Source organism: Tupaia chinensis, unplaced genomic scaffold (assembly GCF_000334495.1).
Source record: "Tupaia chinensis unplaced genomic scaffold, TupChi_1.0 Scaffold146140_1, whole genome shotgun sequence".
Taxonomy (NCBI): domain Eukaryota; kingdom Metazoa; phylum Chordata; class Mammalia; order Scandentia; family Tupaiidae; genus Tupaia; species Tupaia belangeri.
The window spans coordinates 2,442,599-2,469,889 of record NW_006205995.1 but is presented as its reverse complement, the minus strand read 5'-3'; the positions used below and the strand labels follow the sequence as shown (position 1 = coordinate 2,469,889).

Below are 27,291 nucleotides of genomic sequence, written 5' to 3'. Positions count from 1 at the left end.
GAACAGGGAGTTCTCAGGACACAACCCAGGACCTCCCCAGGTGGCTTCTGCACTGTGAGAACTGCACGACAGCTGCACCATCACAGCTGGCTACTACCACTCCTTGTACTCAACCCTAATATCAGGCACTAGAATGAACCAAATGTTTAATAGCATAAACAAATGTGCCATCACCTTAGGTACTAACTTCGTTTTACAGTACTTGTCTTACGTTTGTTTTTTTCCAAAACAGTAACAAAAATTATTCATACTTAAAAAAGAAGGGTTGTGGGAGATCAGCAGATGGGGTAATGGTTATGTCACTGGACTTCCATGAAGGTGGCCATGGCTCAAGTCCTGAACCCATTGACTTAAAAATTCAGGCTGGGCGCATGTGCATGCATTCCCAAGATCCCAGAGAATGGGGGAGAAGGGATTGTGGTGTGGCCATCCCCCCAGGGGGTGATTTCTCACTTTCTGTCTCTCTGTTTCTCTCTGTCTCTCTGTTTCTATCTCTCTGGCAAGCACATGTGCACTATAGCAAAAATCTCTCTTAAAAAAAAGGATGATTGTGGATAAAGATCGTATAGGTCTGGTTTAACATTTTAAAAGTGCCTCCCTTTTATAATAGCATATGACAAATGTGATTTTATGAGGGCTGCTAAAACACAAAGAAGCTTCTACACACATACATATACAGTGGCTGAGTATCAGTGGATTAAGTCTTCAGAAATTAAGCAATGTGCTGGAACTGAAGTCAAACACTCTCTTATAAATAACAACATCCAAAATAAACTAATTTTTTACTATAAAGACTGGACATGAACAATGAGAGTTTTTCACATGAACAGAAAAATAACTGAGTGATGGCATTACATTATATAACTTTCAAAAATGCTAGTTTTTGGGAACCAGCAGTTAGCATAATGGCTATGTCGCTGGACTCCCACATAGTCGACCACAGTTCGCATTCCGGACCCGGTGGCTTAAAACTCACGCCGGGCGCATGTGCGTGCGTACCCAAGATTTCAAGAGGAGAATGGAGGAGAAGGGATTGCCGTGTGACCATCCCCCCTGGGGGGTGATTTCTCACTTTCTGTCTCTCTGTCTGTCTGGCAAGCGCACACGCACGCCCTATAGTGAAAACCTCTCCAAAAAAAAAAGAAAGCTAGTTTTCTGGAAAAATAGACTCTCTCCAGGCAGCAATGTTTAATATTCTGGAACTAACTTGCCAACAATTTCAGTAAATGTTCATAAGTCTTATCTTAGTATGCAATGGGAAAATGACAGTCTAAACAAAATTTTTGGAGGCTTATGATTGCTCAGGACTTGTCTTTTTACAAATAAGTTAAAGAAACCAGACTTAATAAAAACCTGAAGTCAGAAAAATGAAAATCCTGTTAATGAATCGAAAAACAGCTACTAAGCCAACAATCCCAACTCCCAATGATGATAGCAATGCTGGCCCTGTGGTGTAGTGACTAAGTGCTGTGCAGTGGAAGCTGGATCTCACATGGCTGACCAGGGTTTGAGCTCCAGCACTAGTGGCTCATACACCAGGCACATGTATGCATGCCCAGGATTCTGATGGGATGGAGAACTGGAGGAGAAAGGGTTGTAGTGTGACCAGGCCCTGTTGGGGGTGCGTTCTCTCCCCTCTTCCTTTTGTGCCATATGTGTATACACATAAATATACATGCACACGCATGTATAGACATGTTCACAGGTTCTCTGGCATAATAGGAGAAAAAAGATCATGATAGCAAATACCATGCTTATGATGTGCCAAACACTATTTACATTTGCATTTGTTAAATCTTTCATTTTTACAACAACTCTCTGAAGTAGATGAATTATTACCCCATTTTATACTGGAAGAAAATGAGGCACCAAGAAGCCAAGCAGCTTGCCCGAGGTCTCATAGTGAATAATTAATAAAATAATGATACAAATTCAGGCAACTTTTGACCCAACTTTGGTAGTGGACACTACTGCTCCTTGCTACCTGACAGGCTGAAATCTCTAGAAGTCAGGTGTGGGGCTATGGCCTGTGTTCTAGCTCTTGGGAGACTGGAACAAGAAAATCATGACATAGTGAGGTGCTATTTGAGGAAAAGTAAATTTAGGCAGTCTACACCGAACTCCGTGCCCTTTATAGCTATGTGTTATTTTGTATTCTGATTGTCTTTCTCTAATAAAAATTATGATACCACATTGCAAAAGTGAAAAGTTTAGGGAACCAGCAGTTAGCGTAATGGCTATGTCACTGGACTCCCACGTAGTCGACCGTGGTTCGCGTCCCGGACCCGGTGGCTTAAAACTCACGCTGGGCACGTGTGCGTGCGTGCCCAAGATCCTGAAAGGAGAATGGAGGAGAAGGGATTGCAGCGTGACCATCCCCCCGGGGGGTGATTTCTCGCTTTCTGTCTCTATGTCTGTCTCTGTCTGTCTGGCGAGCGCACGCAACCTATAGTGAAAATCTCTCTCTCTCAAAAAAAAAAAAAAAGTGAAAAGTTTGTAATCAAAATTGGTCTGCATTGTCTAATACTTAATATATTGCCCTACAATCAGTTGTCTGATTTAGCTACTCTGCCATGCGATGAAAGCCCTAAAGCCTGTACTTCTGGGGCTGTTGCTGTTTTGTGTCCAGCTGCAGTGATCGTTCCCTTAATAGGAAGTGGCTGTGATAACATTTTTTAAGATTAAAATATTTTTTTTTGAGAGGTTTTTGCTATAGGGAGCACATGCTCACCAGAAATACAGAGAGGGATAGAGAGATGGAAAGTGATAAATCACCCCCCAGGGGAATTGGCCACGCTGCAATCCCTTCTCCTCCATTCCCCTCTTGGGATCTTGGGCACACATGCACAAGCGCCTGGTGTGAGTTTAAGCCACTGGGTTCGGGACTTGACCGGTTGCGGTCGACTACATGGGAGTCCAGTGACACAGCTGTTATGCCAACTGCTGGCTCCAAAATCACAATTTTTAACAATGAAAGTTAGTTGATCTATGGTAGACCATCTGTTTATAGTAAATAGAAATACACCCTTGGTTAGATTCTTTCCTTATCTATCATCTCCCCTTTCAATAAACATCACAGAGAGAGAAAGGAGGTGAGGTACTAGAATAAACCACAGGTAAAAATGAGCTGTAGAATATTTCCAAAGAAATGCAATGTTAATATATTTACATATACAAGAATGCTAAATGTTCAACTATTTCCAGCATAAGTTAGCACTTTAAAAAGACCTGCAAGAGGAACCAGCAGATGTCACAACAGTTAGGATGCTGAACTCCCATGTAGTCAACTCCAGTTTGCGTATTGGACCAGCAGCTTAAAAGTCACACTGGGAGCATGCATATGTGTGCGTGTCCATGATACCAAGACAAGAATGGAGGGAAAGGGATTACAGCATGATCACCTCCTCTGGCGGTGATTTCTTGCTTTCTGTCCGTCTCTCTCTGTCTCTCTGGCAAGTGCACGTGCCCTATAGCAAACATCTCTGTTTAAAAAAAAAAAAAGACCCACAAGAAACATGCAAACCATTCAAAGTAGCTAGCCTCTAAGGGTTGGGGCTGGAGATAGGATGAATAGAAAAGGGTCTTTAATTTTTACTTTCAATACTTTTATCTTGTTTGTTTAAAAATGCAAACATGCATTACTTGGTAACTAAATCACAAACAAGAATTATTAAAGTGAAAGTGAAAGTTGGGTTGGAGTCTTTGTGAAGAATTTAGTACATTAACTGTCAATTTTATTAACCTATGAGTCATTAAATAAAAGAAGGAAGATTAGAAATACTAGAATGAGGGACCAGCAGTTAGCGTAATGGCTATGTTGCTGGACTCCTATGTAGTTGACCGCGGTTGGCGTCCCAGACCCGGTGGCTTAAAACTCATGCCGGGAGCATGTGTGTGCGTGCCCAAGATCCCGAGAGGAGAATGGACGAGAAGGGATTGCGCCGTGGCCATTCCCCCTGGGGGGTGATTTCTTGCTTTCTGTCTCTCTGTCTTTTGGGGGGCCCCCCCCCCCTATGGGAAAAAACCCTAAAAAAAAAAAAAAAAAAAAAAAAGAAATACTAGAATGAACATGTTTTCACATCAATTTTGCCCCAAATTTTCATCAGTTTCCAGATAATCCACTGATGAGGAATTACTGGGTCAAAATAAATGATAAAGTAAAATACGGCACATGCATATGAGAGAATATTACACAACCACTAAAATGACTTTTACAAGGACATTAAATGCAGTAACACAAAAAATGTACTGAAAAGGCAAGACAGAGAATTAACTACAGCATCCTCGATCAACTTATCTGGAGAAGACATAAAAGGAAATTAACACCATTTCTCAGTGATGGGATTATGGGTGGGTTTAATTTTCTTCTTGCATCTTTTTCATTTTCAAATTTTCTATAATAATCATACACTTTTTTTTTTTTGAGAGGTTTTCACTATAGGGTGCATGCGTTCACCAGACAGAGAGAGACATAGAGACAGAAAGCGAGAAATCACCCCCCCAGGGGGGATGGTCACACCGCAATCCCTTCTCCTCCATTTTCCTCTCGGAATCTTGGGCACGCATGCACACACGCTCAGCATGAGTTTTAAGCCACCGGGTCTGGGACGCGAACCACGGTCGACTACGTGGGAGTCCAGCGACATAGCCATTACGCTAACTGCTGGTTCCCAATAATCATACACTTTTTTTAAAAAAAAGTATTTATTCATTCATTTTAATTTGGCCAGAGAGAGAGACACCAAGAGAGAGGGAAAGTGAGAAAACAAGCCACCAGGTCCAGGACTCAAACCATGGTAGGCTATGTGGGAGTGTCCAGCGCTTTAACCACCATACCACCTGCTGGTTCCCAATCATACACTTTTTATAATAAAATACTAAAAGCTGTATTGGGGGAGAAAAAATATTTTAAAAGTAAAAACAAAATGCTGTTGATAAAAATAACAGGAAACATAAAGCTGGCTAACCACTCTCAATTTTTTTTCTTTTCCTTTTTTTGCTATAGTGTACTTGCGCTTGCTAGAAAGACACAGAGAGAGAGAGAAAGTGAGAAATCACTCCTCAGAGGGGAAGGCCACATCGTAATGCCCTCTACTCCACTCTCCTCTAGGGGTTTTGGGGACGCGAGTGTGCCCATCAAGCACACTGGGTCTGGGACTTGCACAGCAGTCGGCCATGTGGGATCCAGCTGCCTTAACCTCCATGCCACTTGCGGCCCAAATTTTAATTCTTAACTAATTATGTCTTTATTCCTGGTGGTCCTATAGGTTCTTTGAAATGCTCGACATTGAATCCGTCATCTTCCTCCCAACCTATTACCCTTCCTTTATCTCAGTGAATAGAATCATCATTTATTACCACTCAGTTTCCCAAGCCAGAGTCGCTGGACTCTACTTCTTTAACCTCTCCTCCCACTGCATCTATCACCAGATATATTGATTATACTTGTAATTTTTTTTTTTACTTTGTCCATTTCACTACCTAATTGAGGCTACTACTGCTTCTCATTGTAATAGCTGTCCTCAGTTTTGCTCCCTTCTTTAATATATTTCTAGATCTCTTTTCCCCTCTTCCCCATCTTTTGTTTTGTTTCTCTTTTTTAGGTAGGGTCTCATTATATCACTGTTCCTCTCTCTCAGCTTCCCAAGTAGCTGGAACTACAGCTGTCCCTGGCTTTTAGAGTGGGCCAAAATGGAATCTGGGCCTCTTCTGCGACCTCAGCCTATGGAGTGGGCTGGGCCTAGATGTCTTAAAACTCTTAAATAGTCTTCGATGATCTTAGGGTAGAGTCCAAACTCTCTAAAGTAGCTTATAAGACTCAACAGGCCCTAATATTTGCTTCTTTCTCCAGTTTTCATTTTCATTTTTTTTTTTTTGAGAGAGAGATTTTTGCTATAAAACATGCACACTCGCCAGAGAGAGAGGAAAAAAGTGAGAAATCACCTCCTGGGGGATGGCCATGGTGCAGTTCCTTCTCCTCCATTCTCCTCTTAGGATCCTGAGCATGCACGCACATGTGCCTGGCCTGAGTTTTAAGCCAGCACATCTGGGACTCGAACTGCGGCTGACTACATGGGAGTTCAGAGACGTAACCATTATGCCACCAGCTGGCCCCCAGTTTTTATTTTCTGCAGCTCCTTTACCCTTACTTTACATTGCAGTCACCTTAAACCTCATTGGTTCCTAGAACGTGCCATGCTCTCTTCCCTCTGAGCCTTTGAGGACATGGATCCCTCAACACGGAACACATAGCTCAATCTTAAAGCCTCAACGAAAATATAACATTTTTAAAGAAGTCTTTCCAAAATCACCTACAACACTCCTGAAAGCACTAGATGTCCCGTCTTTAGCCTTCATGGCAAGTACCATAACTGATCAATTTATCTCACTTTATTGTTAGTGACTCCATATGCATTCCCATTACAGTAACTTTTAAGAGGCCATGAGAACAGGTCTATCTCTAACTTGTTTTATCTTGTATCATCAAACCTAAAATAGTACCTCACTCATAGAACTGCTTAATAAACATCTGTTAAATTAAGGAATATGAAACTATAACAAAAATAAGAGCACTTTTTTGGGATATGACTTTTAAAGGTTAGTAGTACTAGGACACACTTTTTTATTTAAAAAAAAAAATCTATAAAAACTTTAAAAAATCCATGTAGATGTCATTTTCCCGGGAAAGTTAAAAGTTACCCTACTAGCTTAGTTAAGGACCTTGTAGCCATAAATTCATTCTACATATATTAATATAGGTTGAGACAATAGGATTGTGAGGTAGTCAGGGCAGGTGTTATTATTTTACCTGAATCTCAAAAGAAAATGGTAAGATTTACCCCCAAAATTCTAAAATAGTGCTTTTTTCCCAATTTTAGTAATTGTACCTTAATATCTTAACCATCTCTTGTTAAACAAAACTAAAAATGATACTCCAGACCAATGAAAAGATGGACATGAACTTTGAACTGTTTATCTACAAACAGAATTGCAGCCACCCACCCTAAGTGTCTCTGTTCACATGGCCACTGGAACCAGGTGCGAGGGTGGATGGAGGAGGGCAGTTTGTGGAACCAGGGCAAAGCAGAGCTACCTGCCTCACAAAGTGCTTTCAGGAAGGGGTCAAGGCCATCCTCGGCACTGATTTCTCCAGGCAGGGTTTCCCAGCCCTCCTTAATTTCAGTGTAAACTGACTTTAACTGAAAAACCAGAGATATTCAGGAAAAGAAGAAAAGGAGTTAATTTCAATGAAGGAACAAATAGAATATAATAGATTCTGATACTGAGATTTTCTTTGTTCTAAAAATTTTAAAGAAAGGTCCATCTTGACCCATTTAAACCTGGAATGAACACCCTGTCCAGTTTAGTTAGGCTTATTTAGATGCTGGAGAAAGTATACTTTTCATTTGCAAAGCCTTTGGTCTCTTACTATAAACAGCTCAAGTACTGGATTTTGAGACTGACATCAGCACTTACTTTAAATACAGAGTTTCATCTTTCATGGAATCTGCCTTTTCCATGGCTTTTGCAAACGCATGTTGAAATGCTGTTTTGTTTTCCCTGATACCCTCCCGTTGCTTCTTGGTAGTTTTGTCTTGAGTCACCAGGCTTTTGGCATTATGTGGCAATGGGAGTGAGTACTGACAGTGTTCTAGGAAGACAGTGAGTAAGGTGAAAATAGTGGGTAAAACTTTGGGCATTCTGACAGAGCCTAGCTAGGTTTCTGGTACATAAAAAGCTTTAAGACATATAGATTGTTGGGGCTGGCAGATGACATGGTGGTTAAGGGCACTGGACTCCCACACAGCGAACCATGGTTCAAGACCCAGACCTGGTGGTTTGCTTTCTCTTCCTTTCTCCCTCTCTGGTTAAATTAAAATAAATAAGTAAATAAAGTTAAAGAAAATAATTCTTAAAAAAAAAAAAAAAAGACATATAGGTTGTCCCCAGCTAAATTCAGTCAGCAAATCATGTCATAAGATAACTTGGCAACCAAAGGGTAAGCACATACCTGATAGCTGCTACCTCTCCAGAACTTTTTCATTTCCTTTCGTCTCCAAGCAACAACTGAGGCAGTAATAAGTGTGCAAGGTACTAAATAGAGAAGGGCAGGTTGTCCTTTTTTCATCAGCACCAGAACAACAAATGTAAGTGTCATTCCGACAGCATAGGCTGCAAGAAGAATACCAAGTATCAGTCACTTCTACATGCTAGTTGATGTTATTTTTTCCTCTCATATTAAAGTATTTGTTTCCAAGTATTTTTTTTTTTTTTTGGAGGGGTGTGTTTTTTTTTTTTTTTTCTTCTTTTTTGCTATAGGGCGCATGAGCTCGCAAGACAGACAGAGAGATAGAAAGCGAGAAATCACCCCCCGGGGGGTGGCCATGCCGCAATCCCTTCTCCTTCATTCTCCTCTTGGGATTTTGGGCATGCACGCACACGCGCCTGGTGTGAGTTTAAGCCACCGGGTCCAGGACTCGAACCGCAGTCGACTACGTGGGAGTCCAGCAACCCAGCCATTACACTAACTGCTGGTCCCCTTTCCAAGTATTTCTGAGGACCCTTTTGCATTATGACTTATCATAATTTATTTTCCTAGACAGTCATTAGGAGAGGTATGCTACAGAGGTTTTTCAAAACTTTGGAAATGGGTCAGTATTTCCATTATTACTAAACTATTGATCACGGATAAAGCTAATAAGGCAAGACCATCTCGATTACCTGTGACTACTAGGCATGCTGAGCTGCTCCACATTTTAGATAACAAATCTGTACTGCTAGGTACTAAATGCTTTGAAAATCTTCCTAATATTCGTTACATACTGTCTGAGTCCCGCACCTGGTGGCTTGAAGGACACCCCAGGTGCATGTGAGCCCAAGGTCCTGAAAGGAGGAAAAAATAGAGGAGAAGGAATTGTGGCGTGACTGTCCCCCATGGGGAGGTGCTTTCTCACTTTCTCTGTCTCCCTCTGTCTTTCTCTGGCAAGTGCATGTGCCCCATGGCAAAAACAAAACAAAATAAAACAAAACTTGAAAAAATAGTTAATTATCCTTTTTGATGAAAAAACTCTTCATTAATTAATGCGAAAAACTAGAATCCAGGACTCCTTATTTTTTATACCTCTAACTTTCCTTCAAGTCAATATAATTTAACAAAATAAAAAGAAAAAAAGAAAAAAAATTTACCAATTGTGGAGGAAACAAAGTATATAGAAGAAGAACCAGTCAGAACATCAAATCTTCTACAGTATGCAATCAACAGCCCTAAAAAAAAAAAGAAAACTTCACATTATTTTCTTAAAACAGCAATACAAATTAAACTGTTAAGTATGATAACAGTATTTGTTGTACCAAAATTTAACTTTCTTTAAAAAAATTTATTTATTTATTTGCTGAATGAATTAATAAGAGAGAAAAGTGCACCCCTGGCAGGGTCTCACCATGCTGTGATCCTCTTCTGAGTTTTCCAAACACAGCCTCATGGGCACACTGAGTACGTTTGGGTCAACCTAGGCTCCAAATCTGGGCCTCCCCTTGATGCGAATATTGCTCAGCAGCATCCTACTATCTGTACATCACATCTAGGCTTATATTTAACTTTAATTTTTGCATTATGAGTATATTAAACTATCTCAAATTTTGTATATTGTTTTATATGCTTGCTTTTTAAAACGTGTAATACCATATTTTACATATTTCTCAAACCATTAAAGTCTTTTAAACATGATTTTTTTTTTTAGAGAGGTTTTCACTATAGGGTGCATGCGCTCACCAGACAGACAGAGAGAGACAGAGAGACAGAAAGTGAGAAATCACCCCCCAGGGGGGATGGCCACGCCGCAATCCCTTCTCCTCCATTCTCCTCTTGGGATCTTGGGCACGTACGCACACGTGCCCAGCGTGAGTTTTAAGCCACCGGGTCCGGGATGCGAACCGTGGTCAACTATGTGGGAGTCCAGCGACATAGCCATTACGCTAATTGCTGGTCCCAAACATGATTTTTATTAGCTATTCGATATTCTGTGTCATAGAGAAAAATATTTAAATATATGATTTAAAAATGTATCAGATAGGGCCAGCGGATGGTATAGTGGTTAAGATGCAAGACTCCCACAAGGTTGACTGCAGTTCAAGTCCTGGATCTGGCAGCTTGATACTCATGCAGGTGCATGTGTCTGCATGCCCAACATCCCAGGAGGAAAATGGGGGAGAAGGGATATCAGCATGGCCATACCCCCTAGGGGGTGAGTTCTCATTTTCTCTCTGATTGTCTTTCTGTCTCTCTCCAGCGAGTGAGCCCACATGCCCTATGGCAAAAACGTTTAAAAAAAAAAAAAAAGAAAAAGGTATGAGGTAGACAAGTGGGAAAACATCAAACTAAAAAGCTTCTGCATAGCCAAGGATACAATAAACAAAGTGAAGAGACAACCTACCATATGAGAGAAAATATCTACAAACCATACAAAGGGACATTAAAAAATGGAATTAAAGTATGAGTTTATTTTGAGGGCCAATAGATGGCATCGCAGTTATGTTGCTGGACTCCTACATGGCCAATCTCGGACCCGGGGGATTGAAACTCATGCCAGGTGCACGTGTATGCATGCCTTGTCCAAGATCCTGAGAGGAGAACGGAGGAGAAGGGATTGCAGCATGGCCATCCCTCGCTGGGGGTGATTTCTCACTTTCTCTCTCACTATCTCTGTCTCACTTTCTTTCTAGCAAGTGTATGTGCCCTAAGACAAAACAAACAAACAAACAAAACCTCTAAAAAAAAAAAAAAAGTACGTGCATGTCCCAAATTCCAACAGGAAGGTGAAGTGAAGGAGAAGGGATTGCAGTCTGACCACACTCCACTGGTGGGTGCCTTTTCTTCCTCTCTCTCTCTCTCTGTCTCTGGTGAGTGCACGTATCCTCTGGCAATTAAAAAATTTAGTTTTGGGGTCAGCAGGTGGTGTGGTGGTTAAGGGGGCTGGACTCTCACATGGCTGACCATGGTTCGAGTCCCGGACCTAGCGGCTTGCTTTCTCACTTTCCTTTTCTCTCTCTCTGTCCCTCGCTGGTCAAATTTTAAAAATGCAAATGATTAAATAAAGTTAAATAAAATAATTCTTTTTAAAAAAACTTTATAAAAAATTAATATTTAGTTATTATGTTTAACAATTTTATACCAAGAGTTATATATAAAATCTTACATGGCAGTTGGTGTGGAATTGGTAAAATAAGGAATAAGCTTCAAAATATTCAGAGACTATTAATATAAAGTTACTCAGTACTCTCCTTACTTTATCAATTGTGTGAACAGAGATTCTCTGAACTAAGGTTGCTCAATGGACTTTGCCATGCCACCTCACAAGGCAGCAGTACGAGGTTCTCTCTACCTGGCTTTACTATGTAAATAGAAGCACTTTTTCAGAAAACCTTCATCCACCCACAGGAAGTACAAAGGGAGATTGTTAAGAACAGTGTAGAAAGACAAAGTCTCACCCAATAGAGAAATGTATTAGTTATTCTTAACTATATTATTATTGGACTGGGATTAAGTTTATCCCTTCAGGTGGCCTAGTGAGGAAAGTAAGGCAGAAGTGCAATATTTGTCAGGAAGCCAGCTAGGAGATCTATCCCACCACAAACTGTGTTTCTGTATTATGAAGCCCTACGAGATGTTTCACTACGTTCTCTTCTTCCTCATTACCTTCCTTAGTATTCCTAAACAACTTTTTCTAAAACATAATTTATTAAAGATGGAAACTATATGACTGGCATCATTATAGTAGACTTTTAAGAAGGGTTAGGGAGACCAGCAGGTGGTGTGGTGGTTAAGGTACTGGACCTCCACATAGCTGACCACAGTTCAAGTCCCAGGCCTGGTGGTTTGAAAATTAGACTGGACACACGGTATGCATGTCCAAAACCCTGAAAGGAGAATGGAGGAAGATGGCATGGCCATCCCCTCTTGGGGCGGAGGGGGAGGTGATTTCTCACTTTCTCTCTCTCTGTCAAGCATACATACCTTCTTGCAAAAACCTTTAAAAAAAAAAAAAAAAAGGAAGGGTCATGAAATCTACTTTCTTGGGGAAGAATGTTAAACTGATCCTAGTTGCTTCCTCTAAGGCATGTTTTGCGCCATGGGAGAGATTATTTTGGTTGTTACTATTTGGGCTTCATCTCCTTTTACCCCTTAAAATGCCTTTTTTCTGTATTTGTCACTGATCCCAGCTCTAGCAATAGCCAGAAATACTCAATACAAAGTAGGTAACGTAAAAAGTTTTTTCTCTCTTTTTATTTTATTCATTTTAAAAGTTTTATCCATAGGGTATGTGCACTTGCCAGAGAGAAATGCAGTGAGTAGGACCAGCAGATGGTGTAATGGTTACGTTGCTGGACTCCCAAATGGTCAAATGCAGTTCGAGTCCCAGGCCTGGCAGCTTGAAACTCATGCCAGGTGTGTGTGTTTGCGTGTCCAAAATCCTGAGAGGAGAGTGGAGGAGAAGGGATTGCAGCATGGCCATCCCTACTGGGTGGGTGGTTTCTCGCCTTTTGTCTCTCTGCCTCTCTCTGTCTCTCCAAGGAGCACATGCACCCTCCTATAGCAAAAATCTCTCTTAAAAAAAGAGAGAGAGGGACAGTGAGAGGGAAAGTGGGAAATCACTCCCCGGGGTGGATAGCCATGTTACAATCCCTTCTCCATTCTCCTCTCAAGATTTTGAGTGTGTATACACATGCTCCTGGTGTGATTTTTCAAGCCACTGGGTCTGGGACTCAAACTGGGGTCAATCATATGGAAATCCAGAGCCTTAATCACCATGCCACCTGCTGGCCCCTCTCCCTTTTATTTTTAAGCCGGAGGGTGTGCACACGTGAGAGAAGAGGTGGAGGGAGAAAGGGAGAGAGAGAGAGAGACTACCCACCCAATGGGCCTGGTTATGCTGTAATTCTTTTCCTTCAGTTCTCCACCTGGTCAGGATCCTAGGCAAGTGTGTGCACTCGTGGCATGTTTTTCAAGCTGTTAGGGGCTGAGATTTGAACTCTGCTTGGCCATGTGGTCTTTGGCTTCCTCTGTGTCATACCTAAAGCATTGTGCTATGGGGCTGAGGCAGGAGAAGGCTAGCAAGTGGAAGCGGGTAAGGGCGCTGGAGCATCTGCCCATGTGGCTAGACTGAAAACAACCAATCAAGGCAGAAAATTTCCTGCCCGAGATAATGTAGTCAGGGGATTAATGCAGAGGTGTCTAGCTGATTAAGCAACATTTGATATACCAATGAGATAAAGCAGTGGGCCCAGACACAGCCCCCGGCCTCATCCACTCCTGATCATGGGGAAGCTCATGCCCAGAGTACTCAGGGAGGTCTCTGGATAAGAACCCAGAACTTTCCGGTGGGTCAGACTTGTAGCACATTGCTTTTAACTACTGTACCACCATTTGGCCCATATTACTATTTCAAACTGTCAGTGTATTTTTACTAAAATTGTGAGAATTGCTTACCTGGTACGATAATGTCTCCAAACCCTAATATTGAAACGGGCATGAGGCACACACTCATTACTGAGAAATAGATCAGCTTCGGTACTCTGATGACAACTGGTAACTGCAAAATTAAAAAAAAAAAAAAAAAAAAGGAAAAAGGAAAAAAGGCCACCAATAAGCCTTAGAAATCTTTTTCCATATGTCTTAGAAGGAAGGATTGATATTAGAATAATTATTTTAACATCTTAACGCTGACATTTTAAAAGGACTTAAAATCAGAGGACATAAACTGAACATACACGTACATTCTGATGTACAGAAAACTTGAAAGAAATAGGTAATTGTGGAAGAACGAAACCCGTTACATGTAGGATTAACAATATTAATACGCTATCCCCACATCTAACCACTTTTTCTTTCTTTTTACCAAGAATATGACTCAGGCCTTGAAACAGATTTTTTTTTGACAATCTGGATTTTTCCTCAAAGTAGAGTCTTGTCTCAGAGGATATGATTTAAAGTCCAATGAACATATCTGAAATACAATCCTTACTTTCTCATGGGGAGCTGAGGGTTGAGCAGTGGCTTCCACCAAGTTTCCATCATTCTAGGATGAAACCCAAGTCAATAGGTATTTAATAATTTCAAATAACTAAGAACAGGGCGATATTTTTGTGAGAAATAAGTTTTACAATACCTTAACATGCACTACATGGCCAATGAATTACACAAGAAGGCCAAACTATTGACCGGATACACATATACACAGTGGGCAGCCATTTCTGTGTAATGGCCATCCCTACCTTTTCATTATTTCCAAATGGTCCAGCTGCAAGTTCAACCATGATACTCTCACCATTCTAAAATTAAAAAGGAAGGTGTAAGAAGTCGCCCAATCATTTAAAGGGAACACTCTCCCATTTCAGAATGACTTATGCCCCACGGCATGTGGCCAACTATAAATTGATTAAAAACAGGATGAGGATTGCTTTTTTCCTAAAACAGTCTCTATAGATAGCAAAAATTGAAGTTATGTAAAATAAAATTTTTTTAAAAAATAATTATTTAATTTTATTTATTCATTCATTTCTTTTCATTTGACCAGAGAGAGAGACACAGAGTGAGAGAGAGGGAAAGTGAGAAAGCAAGCTACCAGGTCCAATATTTGAACTGCGGTTGGCCATGTGGGAGTGTCCAGCGCCTTAGCCACCACGCCACCTGCTGGTCCCCTAAAACAAAATTTTCCTACACACTGTTCCACTTTATCAGAGCTCAATAATGAGCAGAAACTGGCAAACTAAACCATGCAGAGCTAATTCATGTGAATCATAAGTTCTGATTTGTACTGACGTGAATATCTAACATTTGAAACTGGGTCATAAATTTCAAGTGCTTTTAGTCATGTTATATATTATGACTCTTAATTTTCTTTTTAAAAAGAATTTTATTTATTCTAATTTGACCAGAGAAAGAGAAAGAGAGAGAGAGAGAAAGTGAGAAAGCAAGTCGTCAGGTCCGGAACACGAACCATGGTCAGCCATGTGGGAGTGTCCAACGCCTCAACCACCAAGCCACCTGCTGGTCCCTTTTTTATCTTTTAAGAAATTCTTTCTTGGGACCAGCAGTTTGCATAATGGCTATGTCGCTGGAATCCCATGTAATCAACTGTGGTTCGCGTCCTGGACCTGGTGGCTTAAACTTACGCTGGGTGCGTGTGCGTGCGTGCCCAAGATCCAGAGAGGAGAATGGAGGAGAAGGGATTGCGGCGTGACCATCCCCCCTGGGGGGTGATTTCTCGCTTTCTTTCTCTCTGTCTCTGTCTGTCTGGCGAGCACACACGCCCTATAGCAAAAATCTCTCCAAAAAAAGAAATTCTTTCTTTATTGAATTTTAAGATCTTAATTATTTTCAGCCATATCAATGAAGAGGAACATCCTAAACTTTTCTATATTTAGCTTTGTAAGGATTATTGGTAACTTTATTGGAATACACATACATTTGGCCTTCTGGCTATTCACAGTACCAAAACAAAGCCAATCTTGAAGTGAGCCAACCCTAGAGAATTTGAGAAGTTTCCCTAACCTGACTTCTGTTCAATTTCAGCCCTGCCTGCTTTCTATGTTCCAATCAAAACGTTAACCTTAGCTGAATTTCCCTCCCTGTGTGTGGCTCAAAGACTTTTTATAAAAAGGCTATGTGAGGAGTTCATAGAAAGTTGTTTCCTGGTCAGCCCCAGTGGTGCGGTGGTGATCCAGTGCTCTCACAGTGCTGAGGCCACAGGAGATGGTCTGGGATCTCGGCCTCAGTCTTCCTGACCACGCTGGGCATGTGCATTTGTGATCCCATGATCCTGGCTGGCTGGGTGAGGATTATGGCATGGAAAAGCCTGTTGGAAATGCATCTCCTTCTCTCTACATCTCATTCTCTCATGGAAGATATGGATGAATAGACTTTGGGGGGAAACGTTGTTTCGTGATAGCCAAGTCTGTTCTGGGCAGGAAAACATGTTAAAGTAGTAAGCTAAGACTGTGCAAATATGCCCTTTTATATTTCACATTACAATAAATTTGTCAGCAAACCAGGTAGGAGAAAAGTAAAGGTTGAATTTTAGGAAATTTTGATCTGATTCACTATAATATTTTCTATGTGGATGGGATGCACAGGAAAAATCACTTGAGTGTAATTAAAAGGGCCTCAGTGGTATATGAGCAAGTAGAAAGAAGGATAACATCCCTAGCTACAGAAACCTTTTCCTCTTATTAAGCTCTGGGTTACAGAAGGGTTAAGTCACATAAATTTAGGAAAATAAACTAATACTATATGCAGTTCCTTAAAGCAAATTCTCTGGCCTCGATCAAATTTCCAGAGAGAGTTCATTTTGGTACATTTGCTAATTGTTATTTAAAACATGTAACTGAATGGGACCAGCAGTTGGTGTAATGGCTACATCTGGCTACATCACGGGACTTATGGAAGTCCCGGACCCCGGTGGCTTAAACGCATGCCAGGCACGTGCATGTGTGTGCCCAAGATCCCAAGAGGAGAATGGAGGAGAAGGGATTGTGGCGTGGCCATCCCTCCTGGGGGCGAGTTCTTACTTTCTGCCTCTCTGTCTCTGTCTTTCTGGCAGGGCCCGTGCCCTATAGCAAAAACCTTTCCAAAAAAAGAAAAAGAAACAACAGCAACAAAAAAAACATGTAACTGAAGACTGTAATTTGAAAGGATTTAATTAGCCCCAACCCCAAATATCTTAGATATTTTTGATGAGAAGGAAACCAAAAGTTCCACAGATGCCTTAGGCATTTTCTTTCTTTCTTTCTTTTTTTTTTTTTTTTTTTTTGTGAGGAGGGTTCAACCCTTGGATATTTGTCTCTTATTTTGGACTCTGTTGGAGGAAAGGCAACTTCTAAGACAACCTTGAGTACCCTTGGCAGGGTAGGGAGAAAGGCCTAAAGGGTCAAACCAGGTCTGGCTGGTCCAGTGGGAGGGGACATGCCCTCCTGGGGAATTCCTAGAGATCAAAGGCAGATTTCCACCTGAAAGGAAGGAAGAAAGGGGTGGGGGTGGGGGTGCTGCATGATTTTACTGCAGGCAGCTGACTCACCCAGAGATAACATCTGAGCAACCCAGATGCTGTAAAAGACAACCTGGCTGCTGTCTCAGGACCAGCTTAATCACCCTGCCTGAATGCCTTTTCTTTAATAGTCCCTGGCCACCACCCTTCACAGCTACTGCAACCCTCACCTCTGGCCCTTATCCTCCTTTTGGGAAGTGTATAATAAACCTCTTCCGGGGGCAAGGGGGCAGGCAGGTGGCATGGTGGTCGAGGGCGCTGGACTCCCACATAGTTGACCACAGTTCAAGTCCTGGACCTGGTGGCTTGCTTTCTCTCTCTCTCCCTCTCTCTCTGTCCCTCTCTGGTCAAATTAAATAAATAAATAAATAAAACAAATAAAGTTCAATAAAAAAAGAATTCTTAAAAAAATAAAATAATAAGCTTCTTCTATCCACTTACTCTGAGTCTGCTAATTCTTTCACAGCTCATGAAACAGATCACCCTAACATAATTAACATTCTTTCACACATTCAAAAATATATGACCAACTACTATTTATAAAATATTAGACTAAATACACTAATGAATGGAAAAAAATAGGTAAGACAGAATTGTACTGTTGTATTCCTACGGCGGTCTTAGCAATTTACTATAAGTCTACTAATATCTGGATCAAAAATGTGTTGGAAAAAAAAAAAAATGTGTTGGGAACCAGCAGTTAGCGTAATGGCTATGTCGCTGGACTCCCACGTAGTCAACCGCGGTTCGCGTCCCGGCCCGGTGGCTTAGAACTCACACTGGGCACGTGTGCGTGCGTGCCCAAGATCCCGAGAGGAGAATGGAAGAGAAGGGATTGCGGCGTGACCATCCCCTCTGGGGGGTGATTTCTCGCTTTCTGTCTCTATGTCTCTCTCTGTCTGGCGAGCGCACACGCCCTATAGAGAAAACCTCTCCAAAAAGAAAAAAAAAAAAGAAAAAAAAATGTGTAGGAGGGCTAGCAGGTGGAGTGGCGGTTAAGGCACTGGACTCCCACATGGCTGACAGTGGTTTGAATCCTGGACCTGGCAGCTTGAAACTCACGCCAGGTGCATGTGTGTGCACATGTGTGCCCAAAATTCTGAGAGGAGAATGGAGAAGGGATTGTGGTGTGGCCAACACCCCTGGAGGATGGTTTCTCATTTTCTGTCTCTCTATCTCTGTCTGTCTCTCCAATGAGCATATATGTGCTCTCTTAAAAAAAAATACACACAAAAAAACAAACAAAAATAAGTAAATAAAATATAATTCTTAAAAAAAAACCCACAGTTATAAATTAAGTTTTTGTAACTTTCATTTTGAGTTACTCACTGAAATAAGTTCTATATCCTTATGAAAAACTAATTAGACTGAGCAGAAGGTGTTAAAGTAACTCTATAATAGTGAACTCCAAAGACCACTATTGCTTTCTTCACTATTTTGGGTTGCTAGAAATCACATTCCTAGTCAGTAGGAACTAAGATGGAAAAAAGATGAAGAACTTCTTAAGCAAAGATAAAAAAAAAAAAAAAAAAGGCAGCTAAAAGACACTTTATTATCCTATACCTTTAGGATTTGAAACACTTTCTTTATAGGGAATAGAAATTGTTTGCAGAGAGATATGTTTGGTATTCATGAAGTGATACTACTGTTAGAATTTTTAAAATAGTAATAAAAAAAAAGAATTTTATTGGGGCCACAGATGGTGTGGTGGTTACAGGTGCTGCAGTCCTACATGGCCGACTGCAGTCTGAGTTGGACCTGGTAGCTTACTCTTTTGCTTTCCCTCTCTCTTTCTCTCTGTCTCTCTTTGGTCAAATTAAAACAAATAATAATAATAATACCAAAGGGAATTCAATAGATAAGTAATTCTTTAATAAAAATTTTTATTTACAGTCTATAGTTGTATCCATTATGTCAAATATAGCTATCTGCTCACATATGGTAATGGCTTTGTAGGGAGAATGCGTCACTGTTATTATAAGGTCTCTGACTGAATACACTACAAAAACATTTTTTTTTAAATCAAGTACATGAACACAAGCTAGGATAGCTTTAGGCACAAAAACGTGCTTTCAAATGAAGACTTTTAGTTATAACCAAAAATGCTAATTCGCCATTTTTTTCTTTTGGATTACTAGTGTTCAAAAAAGTCAGTGAGTCAAGGGGGCCAGCAGGTGGCATGGTGGTTAAGGCACTGGAATTCCCACATGGCCAACTATGGTTCAAGTCCCAGATCTGGTAGCTTGCTTTCTTACTCTCCTTCTCTCTTTCTCTCTCTGTCTTTTTTGGCAAACTCATGTGGAAATAATAATAATGAATAAATAAAATAAATAATTTCCAAAAAAGAAGTCAATGAGTCAAACCGCTCATCATTAAGGTATGGAAAGGTGCTAGCTAGTACAAGGTTTAAGTAGCTGTAACTTGGGGCAGTCAACTACATTTGTTACCTAGTTGCAATTTGAGCTCCCCAAAAGGCACATGTTTGTTCTTACACCATTATAGCAAATATCACAGTGAAGAGTTTTACAGTGATTTTATAAATGATAGAGTCTAAAGACAGACAAAGAGGGCCAGCCTCATAGCATGGTGGTTAAAGAAGGGAATCAGATCCCACATAGCTGACTGTGGTTTGAACCCTGGCCCCAGCAGCTTGAAGCATGCACTGGGCACATGTGCACGCATGTCCACAGTCCTAATGGGATGGAGAAATGGAGGAGAAACGATCATGGCATGACCATGCCTCACTGGGAGGTGTGTGCGTGGGCTCTTCCTTTTTCTCTCTGGAGAGTACATGTGCCCTCTAAAGAACAAAGGATAAGAAAAATAGAAAACATCAAATACTCTGTAGGTAAGTGTGTCAAAGGATCATGGGATGATATAAAGTTACAAGGCAAGTTTCAAAATAAAATGAGGGGTACCAGCAGGTGGCATGCTGCTTATGTCACTGGACTCCCACATGGTAGATCATGATTCACATCCCTGTCCCAGTGGCTTGAAACTCACGCTCAGTACATGTATGTGCATGCCCAAAATCCCAAGAGGAGAATGGAGAAGGGATTGTGGTGCGGCCATCCCCCCGGGGGGATCATTTCTCACTTTGTATCTGTCTCTCCCGTGAGCGCACATGTCCTATGTCAAAAATCTCTTAAAAAAAAAAAAAAGGGGGACTAGTAGATGGCATAATGGTTACATTGCTGGACTCCCACAGAGTTGACTGTGGTTTGAGTCCCAGACCCAACAGCTTAAAACTCACACCAGGTGTGCGTGTGTGTTTGCGGGTGCCTGCCCAAAATCCTGAGAGGATACTGGAGGAGAAGGTATTATGACATGGCCATCCCCTGGGGGGGTGATTTCTTGCTTTCTGCCTGTCTCTCTGGCAAGTACACATGCTCTCTAGCAAAAACCTCTCTAAAAAAAAGGAAAAGAAAAATGGGAAAAGGTGGAAAAATTAAGCAATAATTAGTAATAGATTCATGAGACGGAAAAAGGGATGTGGTAGAAAAACTGGACCACTAATGCAGGACTAATGAAGGACTACCATACTCCCCTAACACTTCTCATTTTGAGGAGCTAGGTGCAGAGTTGGGAATAAATGAGCTAGGAGCTGCTGGTCACTAAGATTCTAACCTCATGAGAAAAGCCAGTCTGCGGACCAGCAGTTAGCGTAATGGCTATGTCACTGGACTGCCATGTAGTCGACTGCGGTTCGAGTCCCAGACCTGGTGGCTTAAACTCACGCCAGGCACGTGTGTGGGTGCCCAAAAGTCCGAGAGGAGAATGGAGGAGAAGGGATTGCGGCGTGGCCATCCCTCCGGGGTGTGTGTGTGTGTGTGTGTGTGTGTGTGTGTGTGTGTGTGTGATTTCTTGCTTTCTGTCTCTCTCTGTCTTTCTGGCAAGTGCACACACCCTATAGCAAAAACCTCTCCAAAAAAGAAAAGAAAAGAAAAGCTAGTCTGAGAGAATGAACAAAGGGACAGAAGTAAAGAAAGAGAGCATGTGGCCTGGGGTCTCGTTTTTCCTGAGGTCAGCCCCACACTGGCCTCTATCCACAGCCTGGGCACATCAGTCCTTTTTAGTATGGAAGGTTTAGTTTGGGCTCTGTTGCAGTCAAAAGGATTCTACTGATGGGGCTAGGAGATGGAAAATAAGCTATATTCCCTGATGCATGGATTAGGAAATTTAAGCAAAAAGGGTTAAGTAACTTGCCCAGGGTTACAAAGTTTCAGAGTTATCCCTTAGACTTTAGACATTTGGCCTGCCTATATATTGCTCTTTCTTATTTTCAAAGGAGGGCTTCAGAAATAAAAGCAATAATTACTTTTAAAAAGAAAAATTACTGGGAACCAGCAGTTAGCATAACGGCTATGTCGCTGGACTCCCACGTAGTCGGCCGCGGTTCGCTTCCTGGACCCGGTGGCTTAAAACTCACGCCAGGCGCGTGTGCATGTGTGCCCAAGATCCTGAGAGGAGAAGGGATTGCGGTGTGACCATCCCCTCTGGGGTGTGATTTCTCGCTTTCTGTCTCTCTGTCTCTCTCTGTCTGTCTGGCGAGCGCACGCACCCTATAGTGAAAATCTCTCCAAAAAAAAAAAAATTACTTTCTAAAAGGAAGAAAAATGATAGACATGTTCATAGTCACATCAGTCAGAAGGTATTTTTTTTATCTAACTAAATGGATTAAAGACTTGAAAATGTCATCTACTAAAAGGCCAATTTCAATGACAATTCTCTTAAGAAAGTTTGAACTTACTGTGTGGTCAACATTTGAAAAATCGGTAATCTAAGGACAGATTTAAAATTCCATCTTTTAGCACATTTGTTCATGGACATCGTCATACCTTTGTGATGAATGGTGTTATGAAAACAAAAAACACATCATAGAGGAGGAGAAGGCCTAGAAGGATCACACATGACTGTTGAAGAAAGAGACAAATTTAAAGGTCAAACTTCTCATTTAAACTGAGATCAAATGATTTTTTCAAATAGACATATGAATGTATACCTGAATACTAATTTTAAAGGCATTTTATGGTTATTACTATGTGCCATTTTATTCTATAATCTACATTAAAAACCTTATCTTCTCCATCTCATCTGTTGAAGAAAAATGACTGAATCAATACAATGTTTTTCTTCATATTAAGTCATGCAAGCTTTTATGAATCTGGTGTATTCTATGAATGATTAAAAGGACTTTAGCTAGCAAATACTCCCAGTGGTGGCCTGGGCCTCAGAGTTAAGATTGATTACAAAAGGAAATGACAGAGGTCTCTGAAGAGATGCAACATGCTCTGTAACTTCTTTATATAGTGGCTACAAAGTTAAACATTTGTAACATTTCAACAAACAGTACACTTAAAATAAGTACACTGTATTGTATAGAAATATCTTAGCACAATTGTTTTAAAAAGAAAAATTATTTTAGCTAGTAAAGTAGTATACTTTACCTTGAAGTTAGGTAACTTCAGTGTTTTAATTAAATTCAGACAAAAAGCAATCCCCAAGATATCCTGTAAAATCCAAGCCCACCTAAAAAATAAAAAGACATAACTCCATTGTTTCATCCAGTTATTTTTAGATAAAACTTCCAAAACAAAAGATCACTAAAGTAATATGTTCAAGGTCTATGATTCAGTTGTTAAAGAGCAAGCATAACCACAAAAGCCTCTCATATTCTCAGTATTTAGTGATTTACTGTCCTAGTAATGAATACTATTATATTTTTAAAAAATCAAAGTCTACTTCAGAAGAACGATTATCGGGTATAAGGGAATATTTTTTTAAGGGGGAGACAGAGTCTCAACTATGTTGCCTGGGCTGACCTCCAACTCTTTCTGTCCCAGCCTCCCAAGTAGCTGGGAAGACAGTGCCACTGCACCTGGCTTGCATATTTATCTTTGCTATTTGAACTTATACATGTCTCCTTCTAGAAAGTTGGCATGGATTTCTGGGGCTGGCAGGTGGCATGGTGGTTACAGGCACTGGATTACCACATGGCTGACTATGGTTTGGGTCCTGGACCTGGCAGTTTGCTTTCTCACTTTCTCTTTTTCTCTCTCTGTTTTTCTCTGGTCAAATTAAAAAATAATAAGTTCAAAATTTTCACACCCAGAGAACCAGCAGTTAGCGTAGTGGCTATGTCGCTGGACTCCCACGTAGTCGACCACGGTTCGCATCCCGGACCTGGTGGCTTAAAACTCACGCCAGGTGCGTGTGCGTGCATGCCCAAGATCCTTGAGAGGAGAATGGAGGAGAAGGGATTACGGCATGACCATCCCCCCGGGGGGTGATTTCTCATTTTCTGTCTCTATGTCTCTCTCTGTCTGTCTGGCAAGCGCACGCGCACTATAGCGAAAACCTCTCCAAAAAACCCAATAAACAAACAAACAAAAAATTTTCACGCCTAGATAACTTGTATTTTAATCCCCATTTCCCCAGGATCTTCAGACGTGTCCTTGTACAACCAGAGAGTGTGAACATAGAGGAAATACAAGCTATGTAATTCTATCAGAAATTGTCATGCACAATTATCAGTTGATTACCATATCTGAAGAAGCCTAAAGTTGTATGAACTTAGTTTTCCAATCTTAGGCCAATAACTTCTTTTGGACTGTAGCAATTTTATTAATAAACCTAAACACATATTTTTTCCTGGTTATCCTTCATGAAAATGGACAGGTATGTATATATTTTCTATACCGTCTTCTTTCTTACATGAATAGTATACTCAACATATTCTTTTGCACTTTGCTTTTTTTCACTTAGAAATATCCTGTAAATCACTGCATATTAACTCCAGAGATCTTCAGTCTTTAAAACTGCATTGAATTTCATTGCATGGCTATACTATAATCATAGACATTTGTGAAGTCTGTTTCAGACTAGGTGTTTAAATCATAATTCATATTTTCTTCTCTATATGAGACCTCATCTATTAACATAAGATATACTTCTTTAAAAAGTAGCTTGTTTCAAATATGGTGTTCTTGGATAAGAGTTTTTTTTTTTAAAGAATTATTTATTTATTATTATTATTGATACTGTTTTTCACATTAGTTTTGCCAGAGAAAGACAGAGAGGAAGAGTGAGAAAGCAAGCTGCCAGGTCCGGGACTCAAACCATGGCCAGCCATGTGGGAATTCCAACACCTTAACCACCATGCCACCTGCAGGCCCAAGAGTTTTTAAAAATCAATACTAATCATAATGAATAAGTACCAGAGCAAGATATACAATAAACTATCCTTAATTTAAATGCAAACATGCTGAATATTCATACCTGTCTTCATTGCGAAACACGGCCCAAACAATAGCTATTGCTATGCATAGACTGGAGAGAAAAACGAGTCTCACTTCGATGCTTTTGTCACAACACACGATCCTGAAAACAGAATGGAATAGTTTAGTTTATGCTGCAGATGAAATGCAGTTTGCTTGATAGAAGAAGTGGTAAATGTGAACGATTCACAAAAAGTGACTGAAATACCATTTCAAAAGTATTGATTTTAAGTAAAACAAAGGAGACATAATAAAATGTTTACCAGTAAAAGAGAACTCTGTAATGAAAAAAATGTTCTATATCTGTGTTACTCAATACAGCAGCCACTAGCTACATGGGGTTACTGAGCACATGAAAGGAATCTGGCTAACAGGATTGCAGAACTGAAATGTTAATTTTATTTCATTACTGACCCCACGGTCAAAAATCTAAATAGATGGGGGCCAGCAGGTGGCATGGTGGTGAAGGTACTGAATTCCCATATGGTTGACCACAGTTTGAGTCCCGGACCTGGTGGCTTGAACATAAATAAATAAATTGCAATAAATAAATAAATTTATTTATTTAAAAAAAAATCCAAACATAACTGACTCCCTTTAAATTTTACTAATGGTCTATTGACTGGAAGCCTTACCAATAACATGGACAACTGACTGACATATATTTTGTATATTATATGTATTATATACTGTATTACAATCAAGTTAGCCAGAGAAAAACATATTAATACACTCATCAGGAGGTCAGCTCCACAGCCCAGTCAATATTAGGGCACATCTGTGTGTGCAAGCCGCAAATCCCCACAAGACGGTGAAACGGAGGAGAAAGGACAGCGGCATGACTGTGCTCCTTGGAGGATGTGTTCTCTCGTCCCCTTTCTCCTTCTGTCTCTGGTGAATGTATGCACCCTCTAGTATTTTAAATAAAATTATAAGAGAAAATATATTTTCAGTACTATACTGTATTTTTCAATATGCTTATTGAAAAAAAAAAAGAAACCGTGTGTAAGTGCACTCAAGTAGTTCAAATCTGAATTGTTTGAGGGTCAAGTATAATTTAAACAGCCATAGATGGACTGTATACTGGCCTGCCAAGGTTTAAAATGACACTCCTACTCTGTCCTGTTTTAAGTGACAAACATCAACATGAAAGGATTCCCCGTTAGAGATACATACTTGCATTGTCCACATGGTATTTTACGAATTAGTGCTGCAAGACAGTTGTACAAACTCATGGACGATGCTATGCAGAAGATTGCTATCATAACATACACTAGGAAAAAAGAACACAAAGTTATATGAGAAATGAAGAAAATGGGATTTAAAAATGTACACAAACTGGGAGCAGCAGGTGGTATGGTGGTCAGAGCATTGGACTCACACACGGCCAACCATGGTTCAAGTCCCAGACTTGGTAACTAGTAATTAGCTTTCTCACTCTCTCCCTTTTTCTCTCTCTCTCTGTTAACTTTATTTATTTTTAATTTGACCAGAGAGTGTCAGCATTAGAGAAAGAGAGGGAAAGGGAGAAAGCAAGCCACCAGGTCTGGGACTTGAACCATGGCCGGCCATATGGACTTGAACCATGGTCGGCCATGTGGGAGTCCAGCGCCCTCAACCACCACACCATCTGTTGGCCCCCACAAGCCATATTCTTTTTTTCTTTTTCTTTTTTTTGGAGAGATTTTCACTATAGGGTGCATGCGCTTGCCAGACAGACAGAGAGAGACAGAGAGACAGAAAGCGAGAAATCACCCCCAGGGGGGATGGTCACGCCACAATCCCTTCTCCTCCATTCTCCTCTCGGGATCTTGGGCACGCACGCACACACGCCCGGCGTGAGTTTTAAGCCACTGGGTCCGGGACGCGAACCGTAGTCGACTACGTGGGAGTCCAGTGACATAGCCATTACGCTAACTGCTGGTTCCCAAACCATATTCTTTAGCTGTCTTTTTCTAATCATACTTTCAAGGTAGTGATTATGCTTTCTGCACTAATTACTAAGCTGAAAATATTTCAACCTTGGGCCGGCAGGTGGCATGGTGATTGAGGTGATAGACTCCCACATAGCCGACCACAGTTCAAGTCCTGGACCTGGTGGTTTGTTTTCTCACTTTCCCTTTCTCTCTTTCTCTGGTCAAATTATAACAAATCAACAAATAAACAAACAAATAAAAAGCTATATAATAATAAATAAAATTTTTAAATAAAATAATTTTTAAAATATTCTAATCTTTGTTTTAAAAAGAATTATTTAATTTTATTTGAAATTATTATTTTAATTTGACGAGAGAGAGAGAATGAAAAGGCAAGCCATCAGATCCAGGACTCAAGCCATGGTCAGCCATATGGGAGTCCAACGCCTTAACCATCATACCACCTAGTGGCCCAAATATTCAATCTTAAGTTTTTATTTGTTGTTATTATTTTTATAAGGGTTATTTTATTTCACTTCACTTATTTATTTATTTAAATTTGACCAGAGAGGGACAGTGAGAGAGAGAGAGAGAGAGAGAGAGAAAGAAAGAGAAATGAAGTGAGAAAACAAACTGCCAGGTCCAGGACTCAAACTATAGTCAGTCATGTGGGAGTCCAGTGCCCTTAACCACCACGCCACCTGCTGGCCCCTATTTGTATGTAAGTAAGTATGTATGTATGTATGTATTTAAATTTTTGCTACAGGGTACGTGTGCTCACCAGAGTCAGACAGAAAGTGAGAAATCACCTGGGACTCGGGAATTCAGCACCTTAACTACTATGCCACATGCTGACCCTGCAATCTTAAGTTTGTTTGTTTTGTGGGGAGGTTTTTGCTATAGGGCATGGTGTACTCACCAGAAAAAGAGACAGAGAGACAGAAAGTGAGAAATCACCCATTTCCGGGGGGACAGCCATGGTGTAATCCTTTCTCCTCCATTCTCATTCAGGGATCTTGGGCACACACGCACATGTGCTCAGCATGAGTTTAAGCC

At 40.7% G+C, this 27,291-nt stretch overlaps 1 protein-coding gene across 1 annotated transcript in view; it reads right to left on the bottom strand.

Moving 5' to 3' along the window:
- SPPL2A (signal peptide peptidase like 2A) overlaps positions 1–27,291 on the bottom strand; it is a gene marked incomplete at its 5' end in the record, with an annotated part of 42,102 nt that overhangs the window by 4,222 nt on the left and 10,589 nt on the right. Inside the window, 8 exon segments of the mRNA XM_014584271.2 lie at positions 8,012–8,172; positions 9,187–9,264; positions 13,487–13,589; positions 14,272–14,328; positions 21,881–21,955; positions 22,490–22,571; positions 24,321–24,422; positions 25,496–25,592. Coding sequence (XP_014439757.1) covers positions 8,012–8,172; positions 9,187–9,264; positions 13,487–13,589; positions 14,272–14,328; positions 21,881–21,955; positions 22,490–22,571; positions 24,321–24,422; positions 25,496–25,592 — 755 coding nt within the window.